Below are 14,302 nucleotides of genomic sequence, written 5' to 3' on the forward strand. Positions count from 1 at the left end.
AGACCAGTTGCTTTTGTTGTAGAACAAGTTCAAACTTTACATCTTTGTCAGGTTGCATTACTTGATTATTCTGGCACAAATATTATGATATCCCTGGCAGATGTACCACACTGCATTAGAAGGGCTACAGCCAGCTACTGTTGTCGTTATTTGCACTTGCAAATAACAAGAGACATCTCTCTAAATACCAGTGTAATGCAAAATTGACAGTGATGTAAAGTTCATAGAATATAATTTACTTAAAATGGTATAGGAAAACAGCAGCAATTCACTTTGGTCTTCACCCAGCTCAGGCTAGTGATTAGACCATCAGTCCAGTCATATTTAAGCTGTATTTCTCCAAACTGAAGTCATTCCAAAAGCTAGCTACAACAAATAAGATACTAATTGTTGATAACCTTTCTCCAGAATTCCACTTGAAAGGATTTGAAATTGCCCTTTTAAATGAAGAAGGATACAAAATGATTTAGGGCTGTGCACAGCTACAGTCATTTGATTTACTATCTATCTATCTATCTATCTATCTATCTATCTATCTATCTATCTATCTATCTATCTATCTATCTATCTATCTATCTATCTATCTATCTATCTATATATCTATCCTCATTTAGCATTTAGGATGAAAAACATGTAATTTACGATGTTAAACTCAAAAAGACTTGATCAAATTTAAACGAGACACACAGCTGTACATTAAAACCACCGAGCAGCCGCAGGGCTCTCTCTCTCTGTCTCTCACTCCACGCCTGTTTTCCTTTGCTCTGTCTCCTGGAGGGGAAACATGACTTGTTTACAGTCTTTGTAGCGACAACTAAATGAAATCACATTTCCCATCAGTCAGTGGGCTAATTGAGGCTAGCTCTGCTATTAGTTGTCTGCTCACATCTGCTTTGTAGGGAGCCTGGCCGATCAATGCTCAGTCAAGAGCTGGACACTTGGGTGAGCATACACAGGCACGCCCCGACTCTCACACACATTCATACACAGCTTGAAGTTTAAAACTTGCGGGTGCAATAATTTTGCATGGCTAAATTTGTTTTATATATATATATATATATATATATATATATATATATATATATATATATATATATATATAGATAGATAGATAGATAGATAGATAGATAGATAGATAGATAGATAGATAGATAGATAGATAGATAGATAGGCTTCAGTTTAATCTTTTGCTTGGATTTCAATTGCTCCTTTAATCATCAAATATGTAAGTGAAAATATGTCAAGTGTAAATATAATTTTTTGCTGCTTCATTATTCTCAGAATGAGGAGGTTTCACCAACTTTGGAGTGTTTGCATTAGAGGAAGTGAGAGTTCAGTTGCTCTTCTTCTTCTATCTTTTGTGGTATAGAAGGACTCTGGCTGTTCCCACAGTATTGGCAAATTCTTCCTACCCAAATCCTTTCCTCGGTAATTCTGTTGTCCTGCCAACGGTGAGTGAAAGCACAGAAGAAGTGTATAATGGACTGGTCATGCATGAGTAACGAGGGGCCCCTCTGTGTCCGTGTGTGTGTTTGTGTGTGTGTTAGGTTTAAACTGATTTCTCCTGCCCTACAGAAACCCAGTTATTATGCAGTGAATTAAGTGGTCCTTTGCTCTTGAGTTACAACACACGCTCCTTACGCCAACATTGCATAGGTGCTGGGAAAAAAAAAATCAAAAACAAATAAACAAAAAATCACATCTCAGTATTGATTAGTAACTTGCTACTGCAGTTTACTGTAATGAATACACCCACGCCATCCTTCAGCGCCTTGCCTCTCATCCCACCTCCCACTCCCAGCACCTAGCACATTTCTACACATAATCCATCTGCAGAAGGTTGGGAACAGGTTGCCGTGAGCTTCTCTCGCTCTGTACAAATCAAGCCAAGACAAATGCGACTCTGTTAGTGGAAATCAAAGTGTGACAACTTTCCGCACACCGGCAAGTGATTATTTTTGCTGCAGTTTGAATTCAGTGTTGTGAGGATTATGGTGATACATTAGTCCAATCTGTGTTGATCTAGCAAAGCGGGAGATGAACAGCCCGTATGTCAGATTGTCATTTGGATTGGTTTGGGTTTTTATCATGTCTGCTGTCGTCCAGTGTGTCTTGGCAACAGCTTTTGAAAGCTGTACAGTGTTTGATTTTCAATGCGTCGCTAGTAGTGCCAGTGCAGATAACTGTCATCAGCTGAAACATGCACTGCCAACTACTGATTCAAGCATATACTACATGTAATTTTGTGACTCACAAACTCTATAGTTATGTTTAATAGCATATTAACAGCAAGTATCAAAAATAACAGTGATTTTTTGCATCTTCGGATGCCAGTGAAATTGAGGTACAGTTTACTTTGGTATTTTAACCTTTTGTACACAATCACTGGTTTGAGAAATATGCCAAGTTCTGTGATTGCTTGGAAAAAAAAAATCAGTATAACCATTGTGACTATTGTTTGTGAACTGCTCCTTTGATACCTTTTGGTTTGGTCTTTTTTTAAGAACTCAAAATGATGGTACTTAGACGAACAGAACAGAAAAGGACTAATATCAGAAACTTGACTGAACAGAAATGTACTTCCTTGAGATTGTGCATTTATTTCCTTTGAATTTACTTTCAAAATTACCACCGACACTTTGTTGCTGATAGCATAAAGGAAAAAAAATACATTTTTTAATACAAGTAATTAGTTTGAATTTATAAACTTAGTTCCAAAGAGATGTTGTTGCGTTCTGACTGGGAGCCTAATTAAGCCTGAGATGTATCAGTGCCATTCTTCAGAAAATTTTCAGTGATATTACATTGGCTTCACACTTAATATTACATATATATTTTTTAATATATAAATTTGATCAAGCTCATGCATAAAGACAAACCTTTTAGGGGTTTTACAGTGCTATAGTCTTTGCTTCAAATTTTGTGTATAGATACATAATTTGCCTTTCCCTTGTTAGCCTCCTGTTTAACAACTAAAAGAAATACATTTTTCAAATTTCTGTGTCAATTACTTTCTGACTAGAGATGTCCTGTTGAGTTTATGCTTGGACACCATAATTCAGTGTCATCCAAACAATAGCTTGAAGGGCCAGATTATCTCAAAGGACACAGCATGGGGGTCCATCTTGGATTAGACAAATTTCTCGGAGCTGTGGTATCTCTGCTATTATTTAAATTTCTACTGTTATAAATAGAATATACATCCACTCATTCGTCCATTTTTTTCTCACATTTCTGTACAGGGTTGCAGGCAGCTGGTGCCTGTCTCTAGTGGCTATTGGGAGAGAGACAGGGTACACCCTGGACAGGTCGCAATCCATCACAAGGCCACATAGAGATAAATGAGACAGACAACCATTCACACTCTCATTTACTCCTAGTAACAAGTTAGAGTTACCAGTTAACATACGATGCAAGATTTGGATCTGTGTGAGGAAACCGGAGTTCCCCAGGAAAACCCATGCATGCATTGGGAGAACATGTAAACTCCACATAAATAAGGCCACAACCAGGTTTTGAACCTGCAAAAACCTTGCTGTGATTTTTTTCATTATTATTATTAGTAGTAGTAGTAGTAGTAGTGTCAAACATTTTCACAATGCAAAATAAAATAAACAATATTATAGTAAGCACAAGCAGTGCATCATGAAAATATAGGGTTTGTTTTAATTTAACTTGAGGGTAGGTAGATTAGGCACAAACATGGAGCAATTATTTTCACTTGCAACACATCAGTAGTGCATTCCTGCTGCAATTACAAAATAGCTTTACAGAAAACTAACTTCTCAACAGTGGCTGATGCTACTGCTAATCACTGCTCAGCTCATTGATGCTAATTTATTTAGCTTCAGGCTACTAATTTGCTCTTAATAGCTAAGCCTAGCACATTTCCTTGCAGCTTTTTAAAAATTTTCTTAAAGGATTTGGGAGTTCAACGCTCGCTAACCAGAGCTCAGGAGGTAGGTCACTGATTCTTTTAAGTGCTTAGCAGCATATTCTCTTAAGCAGTGTATAAGCTGAGCCTGATCACATTCTGTGATCGAGTGCTCTGATTGGTTGCGGCACTGTTGACATGAACTGTTACTGAGTTGGGTTACACACTGAATTCTGCATTGAATTGTGCATATTTTTATAATAATTTCCATACTTTGTGGCCTGATAGGATGAGCCCAAGAGTTGCCAGTTGACAATTAGCACCATAAACAATTACCTAATCAAAAGCTCCACATGCATTTTTTAACCAGTGTTGTACAGTATTTCTTATCCAGTCCATGTCAGTGTCTCAGTCAGGTCAGATTTAATCGTAGGGGGGGCTCTCATACACCCTTGGGTGCTCACCTTTATCCAAGATTGTGCACAACTTGTTTGGCATGCTGACGCATCTTTACTGATGTTGCATTGTGCTCTCTACACCATGTTATCCCTGTTCTTGTGCTTTATTTTGTGTTTGAGGAGTATTACAAGCATACATGTGTGTAATGTGTGTTTGTGTCATTTTTTTCACTTGCTACAGGCACAGTTGTGGTTTGGAGGCTGATATTGTTTTGCTTTTTTTAGTCACATTCTATTTATGTTGATCCAAATGCAGCATGACTTCTAGCCTATGGCAGAGTGTGTTGCAAAGATGAAAAATGCCAACACAGAGGGTTTGTGTTTTCTCTTTTACTTATTTTTGTTCATGTGCCAGTCAGTAAAAACCCACTGTCATTCATGATGTTGAACTAAATAATACCAGCATAAAATCTAATCTTTTTGGGATTATGTATTCATTAGCCTTTTAGTCAAATACACTATGGTGTCCTTTATGTTATAATCATGTGAAACTTTCATTTGATTCATTAGATGCAGTGTCAGTGACAAGTTCTTTTTGAGGTTCTTCTGGATGTATTGTTCTTTTCAGTCTCCCAGCATGCAGCCAGCCACTGCAGTCAAAATAGCTCTGCAGGGTCAGCTTTGGCCCGCGGACAGGCTGACGAAGCGAGTGCTGCCTGTCAGGGCCCAGGCCCATTAAATGATCAGAGACTACCTTCCCCTGACACCGATCTGGCTGAGAGGCCTAAACTCCCGTCTGAAGACTGGCCAAGAGGTGTGTGTTTGTGTGCATACATGCATAACAAATGTATGTCCGACCTCATTTTCATTTGCTTTTTAAAGTGTATATGTTGTATGAATCTCCCTGTGTCTCCACTGTCATTCATGCATATTTATCTTAAATGTGTATTGAATGAAAGTAGGTAGAGCAGACTTGTTGCACTGTGTGTGGACTTTGCCCAGAGGATTTGTTCCTCTAGTGCAGAAGCCCGGGAGCTAAATTTATTCCCACAGAGCCATTTCTGGCAGGCAATGTACTGCAAAATAGTTTTGAAATTCAGAGGTTAAGGGGAAACAATAAATTTAACCCCCCAGGATGATACTCTTAGCTTCTATTTACAGTCATAATATGACATTTGGGAAAACAGTGGTTATTATGCACATACATACAGGTTAATATTACCAGTTACAGACTTCATCTAAAGATTTCAGTTTTTTTAAACATGGTAATTGAGACCAGGTTGTGGGAGGAGAGCGCAGAAGAGTGCCATATTTTAAATGATTTTTTTTGTTGTTGTTATTTTTACAGTTTTATGGAAAAACTGTTAAAGAAGTTCTATTGCCAAGTTTATAGGCTCTAAAAGTGACTCCATAAAGGGTTGGGTGTTCTGACAGTCTGATACCATGGACAGTTTTTGCTAATTTCATATGAATTGTGAAACCTTGTCATGATTTAAAAGGGACTTTTTTAATCAAATATGTTAACCACGATAGATTAGTTGTTTCACTCTGAAGCATAAATGTATGCAAAAACAGAAAGCGGTTAGATGTCAGAAATCTTAACTTTTTATTCAAAAACTCTCCCAACTTGCATTTTTTTTTTTTTTTCTATTTCGGTCTTTGTTTTGCTTCCACCCACTCCCATCTTTGTGGTTGGAAACCATGAGTTTTATATGGCAGAGAGACGGCTCCGGATTTTATTAAAAAAACATTCTCAGTAACATTGCAGAAAGCCACCTCTAGGCCCATGGTGCTAGTTTGCGTCCTGTGCATGTTTGTGTCTACATTTTCTATCTCTTTTTGGTTATGTATTTATTGCCCACAGCTGAAAGATGTGTGATGTTGAAATTGCTTTTGTCTGTATGTGCATGTGGTTGTGTGTCTGTTGTGTTAGCAGAATATTTCAATAAGCAGTAGCCAGATGTGAATGAAACTCTCAGAAAGTAATTATTGGATATATATCTACACTTGAATAACTTCTGGAGCAGACCCAATTCAAAGCGACCGTCCCAGCGAAAGAAATTTAGAAACACAAAAGCTGGATTTCAATCAAAGTTACAGATATCGAGGTAAAAGTTGGTTTCAATGTAGCTAGGATTTTTCCCCTATGCCCATCCAAGAGCACGCACGGACACATAAGGGTGAAGCAGCTCAGACAAATAGGAACGGGCAAGACGATTAAGAGACTTAAAAACAAATAAAAGAAATTTTAAATGGATTCAAAACTGAACAGGAAGCCAGTGAAGGGAGGCTAAAACTGGAATTATGAGCTCTTGTTTGTACCAGTGAAAAACCGAGCAACAGCATTCTGTACCAGCTGTAGACGAGAGATGGAGGCCTGGCTAACTCCAATCAAAAGAGAGTTACAGTAATCATGTAAGATTGTGTGCAATTGTACATAAGAATATTTTCAAAATCTGACCAAAATTTTAAATAATCATAACTTACAACTGAAAGACAGCCAGTGTATGTATTCCTTCAAGGATGTCGGGTCTTTATTTAAAGCCTGCTTTTACTTGGATCCTAAAGAAAAAAAATGAGTTCTAAGAATATTAACAATTTTATTACATCATTTGACATGTTTTTCTTTCTGTCTCAAGGGTTGCAGTAAATCATCTAGTTAAAGGTTGAAAAGAAAAAAATAATAATAAAAAACTTTAAAAGCAGTCAAATACCATTTTGGCAGTTAAAAACATTATAAAATGTCACAAAAGTGAAATTTTAGCATGCATTTACCTGAAGGCCAGTGCAAAAAGTATTTAAAATGATCCATAGGTTAAATGAAACCAACCTGTTCTATACAGGTAAAATCAGTGTTACTGTGGTTTTTTTTGTGTGTGGGTACATGCTTGTGTGTTAGTGTATCATTAATCAAATAGAGTATTATTGTTTTCAGCATCTCGCCCAAGTCTACACATTACCATTTTAATGACATTACTCCCCTATTAATCTGCTTACCACACAGCCACTGGTGCAACTTATAAAACTATCAAAGAAGTACTTTGATTAAAAAAAAAAAGAAAAGAAGAAAAAAACAAGGCCATTAAGAGAGCAGGAACAGTAATTAAAAAGCCACTCTAATGAAAGAAAAGACTCATAAACTGGAAATAACAGTAAAAGAATGGAAGAAGTGCACATGCTGCAGTCTCGATTTATACATGCGACAAATAAATAGATGTTCTTTACAACACAGAAACTCTAGGTGGGTGCCGATACAAATTCAAACTTAATGCCTTCAGCCATACCCACTTTTATTGTAACATCGAGCACTCCCCAGAGTCTAATCAGACAATTAAATTAAAGCTGCCATCAACATCCTGCCATTTAGATTTAGGAGTTTAGGAAACTGTTTAAATTTTTTTTTTAGTGTCTGAAAGTTTATTAGTTGGCTTTTTTTTCCACTTCTGCAAGTATTTGGGCTTCTAAAGCAGAAGCGGTACTATTACTTAGATCCTGAAGGATATTTCTTCTACTGAAAAGTGAGCAGATTAACCTTGTTCAGCAGATCTCATGAATCTGTAAAATTAATTTTCATGGGTTGTGATAAAAAGACTTACAAATATCTTTAGAGGTAAAGGATAATTGAGGACCATGGGCTGTTTGTTGCCCTAGGCTTCTTAAATCCTGGACCTTATTTAATTCTTTTTTTTTTTCATTTTTATTGTAGAAAATTAAAAAACGAGCAACCGTTAATTTCAGGGAGTCCTTTTCATCTGATCGTTAAAAGGAATGTGCCTAGCCTAACATTTCACAGGTTGAATACCTAATAAGAAATTGAAGAGACTGATAATCCGAACAGGATGGCAACAAAACATAATTTGGCAATAACATTAAAACAACAGCTAACACTTAAGCAGGTCTATCTTCTTGTGCGAAAACAACTTTGACCCATAAAGGCATCAAATGTAAACCTCCAATATCAGGGACCCACATTTTTTTGTTCAAAAGTCTTTCTCGTATTAAATGTAACTCATTATTTCTGCATTATACATTATTAAATTTATTATTACAGCTACTAATTTCTAATCTAATTAACTTTTATCCCAGGGATACAAACCTATTGAACTGTGTTATGCATAACCTTTATTAAATTACTTATATTATTTTAGGATAATATTAAATTTTCTCCTAACACCGGCATTTCTGTGTCATTAAAAAAATAATAATAGAAAAAATCATCCTTTGCTGTAATTTGGAACCTCTTTTGAAAAGAAATTAAACTTAATAACAGGAGATTGACTTAATACCCACCACTGTGACAGCTCTTGTTGAAGTGGAACAGAACAGTGTATGCGCCACTTTACAGAACAAGACGAGACAACCAAAATTTCATGGAAAAGTGTCAGTCAGTTCTTATTGACTCTGTAGTCAGAGCAACCATTTTTCAGAAGTAAAATGGAAATACGGGGAATTATTAAAAGTGGGCATTTACGTGCCAAGACTGTGCAATAAAATCAGACGTTGGCTTAAAACCTTGTTGTATAAGGAGTAGTAAAAAAATAATTCAAAGGTATCATCAGATTTGTCTCATGACTTGCTAGTATCAATTCAGTTCAAATAAGTATTATGCGATTATTAATGAACACATCTACCTCCCTAAAGGCTTTTTCTATCACCTCCTAGGGACCAGAGCTGAACATCTAATAAGAAAAAAAAACATACATATAATGTTTGGTGCCCTAATGAGGGTCAGTGGTTAAAGTGTGGTATAGGAATAAATTGGAGAAGGTCAGCGGTAGAGTTAAGCTGTGTTTTAATAAGGATAGTTGCACAAGTTGTTCTCTGTTTGTTGCCTCGGAAGCATAAAATTATGTCACGGGTGTTTCGGAAAACTGTGTATGTACTTACATCTGCGTGTGGACAGATTTAAACCTTGTAATACAATCAAAAATGTACACACAAGAATTTAAAGAAATTCAACAATTGATCAATTTCAACACTTGTTGTGGTCAGTGAAATAATTTGTTCTCAGCTTGGGAAATTGGCTCACTAGATCTGTAAATAAGGAGAACCTTGACTGTTAGAGATGCAGGAAGGAGGAAGAGACTGCAAAGTGGGGAATATATATATATATATATATATATATATATATATATATATATATATTTTATATGGTTGAAAATAAAATAATTCATTGCTAACATGGGTCCAGATTATATACAGGAGAAAATGTCATGTTCTTAAGTGCTGTCAGCCTTTTTTGAAAAGTGCCTCAGTCTTGTTTATGTTGGCTTTCGTAGATAAACAGCAGCAGCAATAAATTTAACTCTGGCTTCTGAGTAGGAGCTGTTAAACACATAAACCCAACCTTTCTGTAAATTCCATACACCCGGGTCACCTCTTTCTTTTTTTTCATTTTGTGGTAACTTTTCGTCACTTTGTCTTTTTTTTAAGAATTTTAAGCAAGTTTAATTTTGATATATGCTCCGACTGAAAGCGCATTGCTGAAGGTTAGATCCTAGCAGCTCAAATATTGCTGTCCAAGAAAGTCTTATTGGCTTCTTGTGTGCAGAAAAGAACCCATTCACATAATCCTTAAGCAGAATCCCAAAACATCAATCCTTGTCAGCTATTGTTTGTTCAAGAAAACAGATAGCGTGCCGGCATTATCCTGAAAGCAAAGCACATATATATAAACAGTGCTGCCGACCAAGCCATGCTTTCATGTATCATTGTTTGTTGCACGCTGCTGTTTCTGACTGTGCTGTAAATGTGTTTACACGGTGACTGTGTGCGCCACTGTGTCACAAGGAAAAAAATAATAAAGCTTTGACGTATGGAAAAACATCTTTACTTAGATGGTGGCATAAGGAAGGGAAGCTTTACATAGTTCTTTGTCATTCTATTGTAAAATTACCTAGAAGAGGACTGAGCCCATTGTTGTCAGTAATCCAACAATTTCCATTTGAAAAGTGCAGCAAAGTGGCTCTGATGGACACAAAAGGTCCCCATTACGACTGTCAAATTGTGACTTTAAGATCACAAGACCGTGCTTGCCATTGGATACTCGTGTACTTAATAGGCAAACTTCACATGGTTCACCAGATAAAGTTGTTAACCCTAAATTGTGTTTCAATGTGACACATTTAAAACTACACTAACTAGTTAAAGGCTTGGTAAAAGGAAGTAAAGTTCCGGTTCTGTTTTTTTTTTCCTGTTCTCTGTGTCCTGTCATGGGGTGTGTGGGATTGTTGCCCTGGCAACCTGACCAGGGTCAGCATGTCGTGCAAATTAAGACTAGTGCCTTCAATCATTAGCGTTAGTAAGAATTTGCAAAACATCCACTTTTGCCTGTGGAAAAGTAGGGCATGAGTGAGAGAGAGCAGGCAAGAAATGTGTTTTTAATAGGAATTTTTATAAAAAAACAAAACATAGCAGGAAAAAGAGATAGTCTTTTACTAACACATAATGAGATAAAGACTCACTGGTTTAAAAAAAGTCTGTTTCCACCAGGCACCACACAAAGAGAGTGTGTTCTGTTAATGAGCTTGATGTGCTAACAATAACATGGCTGACATGATGTGTAGAAAAGAGGAAATATTTTGTTTCCAATGTGAGATACGTACACGGATTATTGTTACTTCTTTGGTGTGTATGTGTGCTTCTGTCTTCATAACATGGATTTTCTCTGATTAGCTTTCCTCAAGTCATTTTCCAGAGATCAAAGAGTTTGCAGCTACGCTGTGTTTCAGGTGCTAAGAACTGCTTTCACTATATGTAGATTGCATTTTTTCTGTCTCATTTCTTTCATCAGGTTTTCTCTGTTTATGTTGCATCATTACAACATGAATTGGCTCTTGCATGTGGTAAAACAGTTTGACTGTAAAAACATCATTGCTTTTCATAGTTTCCTACAATCTGTGCAATTAGAAGTTTTTTAATTGTTTCAAAAATACAAGTTTATTAGAAACTGTATTCATTCCAGCATAGTGCTGGAATGAAGCTGAGGAGCACTGTACTACACAAATGAACAGTGAGGTATAGATGGCTTTTTTGTCAACCTAAAACTTATGCAAATAATGCATATATGTGAAAAGAACTCCCTTAGTGAAATAATTAGGATCTTGTGAGCTAAGTTGTGTGAATACATTTTTGTTCCAACTCAGTATACCTTTACCTGGAGCTTAACCTGAAAAAAATAAAATGGCAACGCCAACAGACACCAAGTTGCTGTTTCATTGTAGGGAAAAGGAAAAGCTTAAACAAAATACAACCTTTGTGTTTACAGATTTCTACATTTTAGTGAAACTTCAGTGTAAGCTGCATTTAAAGAATCAAGTTGCTTGTATCTTATAAATCTGAGCTAATATTTGACACTGCAGTAGAAAAATATATGCATTTCTTATGAAATGTAAAATGCAGTTTGCTAAAGGAAAAAAAAAGATTAACAAATCGTCTTTATATGTTTTTGCTACTTTTGCTTCAGTCAGTAGTTTTATTTTATTCTAGAAAATTACTTTTGAACCACCATATCTAATGAGGATTATAACAATTGGTGTTGAAAATGTCATCTTAAAAAAAAAGTGAAAGAACATTTTAACTTGGTAAAAAAATTATTTCAAAACAATTGTAACTTTCTTGATACCATTTACAATTTTTCCTCAGGCCTTGCCCTTTTCAGAACACAATTAAAGTTTAAAGATGACAGGATGAGAAAGTTAGGATTTTTTTTTCCACCAAAAATCCTGTTTGCATGTGGATAAAAGGTGCAAACGCAGCAGAAAAAGTAAATTTTGAAAAACTTATATGTAAGCGTGGATGAAGCCTTAGGCATCCACAATATCCTGGTTGAATTTACGATGTAAAACTACGCCTTTAAGATTGTTTTTGATAATTATATAATATATATGTATATGTGTGTGTGTGTGTGTGTGTGTGTGTGTGTGTGTGTGTGTGTGTGTGTGTGTGTGTGTGTGTGTGTGTGTGTGTTTGTCTGTAGCCTTGGCAATAGATCTCCTAAACCACTGGAAGCTTAAAGAAATTAACCCTTGCATGAACATTTACAGCATATTCATTTTTGTTACTAACTTCATTCAAGATGGCCGCCACAGCTAAGGAACCCTAGGAAACACCAAATAAAAATGGCTAAAACTCAGTCGATTTTACAGATATGGAGGTGGAATTTGGTGTGGCAGTAGCTGAGAGTCATCCCCAACACGTGCTCCGAGCGCTAACTGATGGTGTGGGATCTGCTTTTATAACTTCGCCTTTAAGTACTGGAGTCAGCGGTTTGTCTGTTAGCAAAATATCTCACAAACCACTGGCTGGATTGTAATGAACCTCTCAGGAAGTCAGTCTTTGTATGCACATCTAAAGCTCATTAACATTTGGAGTCGAACCAGTTCAAGATGGCTGCCACAGCTAATCGACCTCACATAAAATAGCTATAAATCAGCCTTTTCTGCAGCTACTGAGCAAAAATTCGATGTGGTAGTAGCTGAGAGTCATACTTAAGACACAGTCTGGCACTCTCTCACTTCTGGTTAAATTGTTTACCCAAATATAACTCAGTCCCTGCTCATCACAAGATGATCTTAGCTTAAAACAGTGGTGCGTGGTGGGCGATAGGCATTCATCTCATGGAAACAGAATCAATAATCTAAACGTTACTCGTGTTCATCCTGCTGCAACTTTACTATCTGACACGGAAACACCTTAAAAAGCATGTCTAATGTGTGTGTGTGTGTGTGTGTGTGTTGTGTTCAAACTTTGTTGCGCTGAATGCGGGGGGAAATAACCTGAGAGAGCGGCTCAGGTTGTCTTGTTGGCTGAGCGCGGAGAGTGACACACCTGCCCGCGCTAAGCCCCGCCCCTCCGCTCGCTTAAATAAATACCCCCCCAGAGACAGGAAGATCTGTCAATTCCTCCCGATCCGCGAGCACCACCGCGAAACTCACGCGCTTCACCACTCAGCCAGTGACCGGGAGGCTTGGAAAAGAAGAAGAGAGGGGAACAAAAAAAAGAAAGAAAACGGAAAAAGTCCACACCGACGCGTTTCGCAACTAAAAAGTGAGGGAGCAGCCGGAACCAGGGCGTCTCACCTCGGGCCCCCCTCCCCACGCGCTCCTGCTGAGATCCATGGAAGTGGCTGGCTTGTACGAGGAGGGCAGCTTCGCGATCCACGGCAGAGACGGCTTTCTGGGTCCCTCGTACTGGAGGCTGGGCGACTCGATGACGGAGCTGGGCCTGGAGGAGCGGGAGAGAGCCATAGACTTCAGCGTGTACCTGGACCCGTCCGCCCTGCACTGTCCCCAGCAGCAGCAGCAGCAGCCGCCGCCGCCGCCGGGGGACGCCTTCTCCGACTTCCTCGGGGACAACAAGCTCAAAAGAGCCGCCGCTTTCCAGACCTACAAGAACTACTCGCTGCTCACCGAGCTGGAGGCGGGTCACTGCGACCACCCGAGGGAGCCCCGCGGGGAGCCGTACGCGCTGGGTTACCCCGAGCTGCAGGAGACCCGGGTGGACAGCGTCCTCGGCCCCGAGCTCGCGGCGCACCGCTACAGACCGTCCGCCGCCGCCGCCGTCTCCGCCGAGAGGGACGACAGCCAGGAGGACGCGAAGATGGAGAACGGCTCGTCCGGGTACGAGATGAGGTACCTGCATTACCAGTCCACGAGCGGGAGCCTGGGGAACATCTCCACCGCGTCGTCGACCTGCTCCAGCCCGCCCGGCACACCTGCCCCGTCAGGTAAGGGCAGGTCGCCGTCGCACGGCGGCAAAGCGCCCGGCGGCAAGGCGAAGAAGCGCCTGGACAAGGACAGTGACGAGTACAGGCAACGGAGGGAGAGGAACAACCTGGCCGTGAGGAAGAGCAGGGACAAAGCCAAACTACGCAACTTGGAGACGCAGCACAAGGTGCTGGAGCTGGCCGCGGAGAACGACCGTTTACAGAAGCGCGTGGAGCAGCTGTCCAGAGAGCTGGCCACCCTGCGCAACCTGCTCTCTGCCACCGGACAGTGTTAGTCTCCTGCCCCCCTCCACCCTCCAAACC

General features: G+C 39.0%; 2 protein-coding genes across 4 annotated transcripts in view; both read left to right on the forward strand.

The window, feature by feature from the left end:
* Positions 1–14,302, forward strand: part of cadm2a (cell adhesion molecule 2a) — a 232,018-nt gene that overhangs the window by 20,520 nt on the left and 197,196 nt on the right. The window lies entirely within an intron of this gene.
* Positions 13,159–14,296, forward strand: cebpb (CCAAT enhancer binding protein beta). The gene has a single exon (XM_017418122.3). The coding sequence runs from the start codon at positions 13,390–13,392 to the stop codon at positions 14,272–14,274; it is 885 nt and encodes a 294-aa protein (XP_017273611.1). The 5' UTR covers positions 13,159–13,389; the 3' UTR covers positions 14,275–14,296.

Source organism: Kryptolebias marmoratus, linkage group LG13 (genome assembly GCF_001649575.2).
Source record: "Kryptolebias marmoratus isolate JLee-2015 linkage group LG13, ASM164957v2, whole genome shotgun sequence".
Classification (NCBI taxonomy): domain Eukaryota; kingdom Metazoa; phylum Chordata; class Actinopteri; order Cyprinodontiformes; family Rivulidae; genus Kryptolebias; species Kryptolebias marmoratus.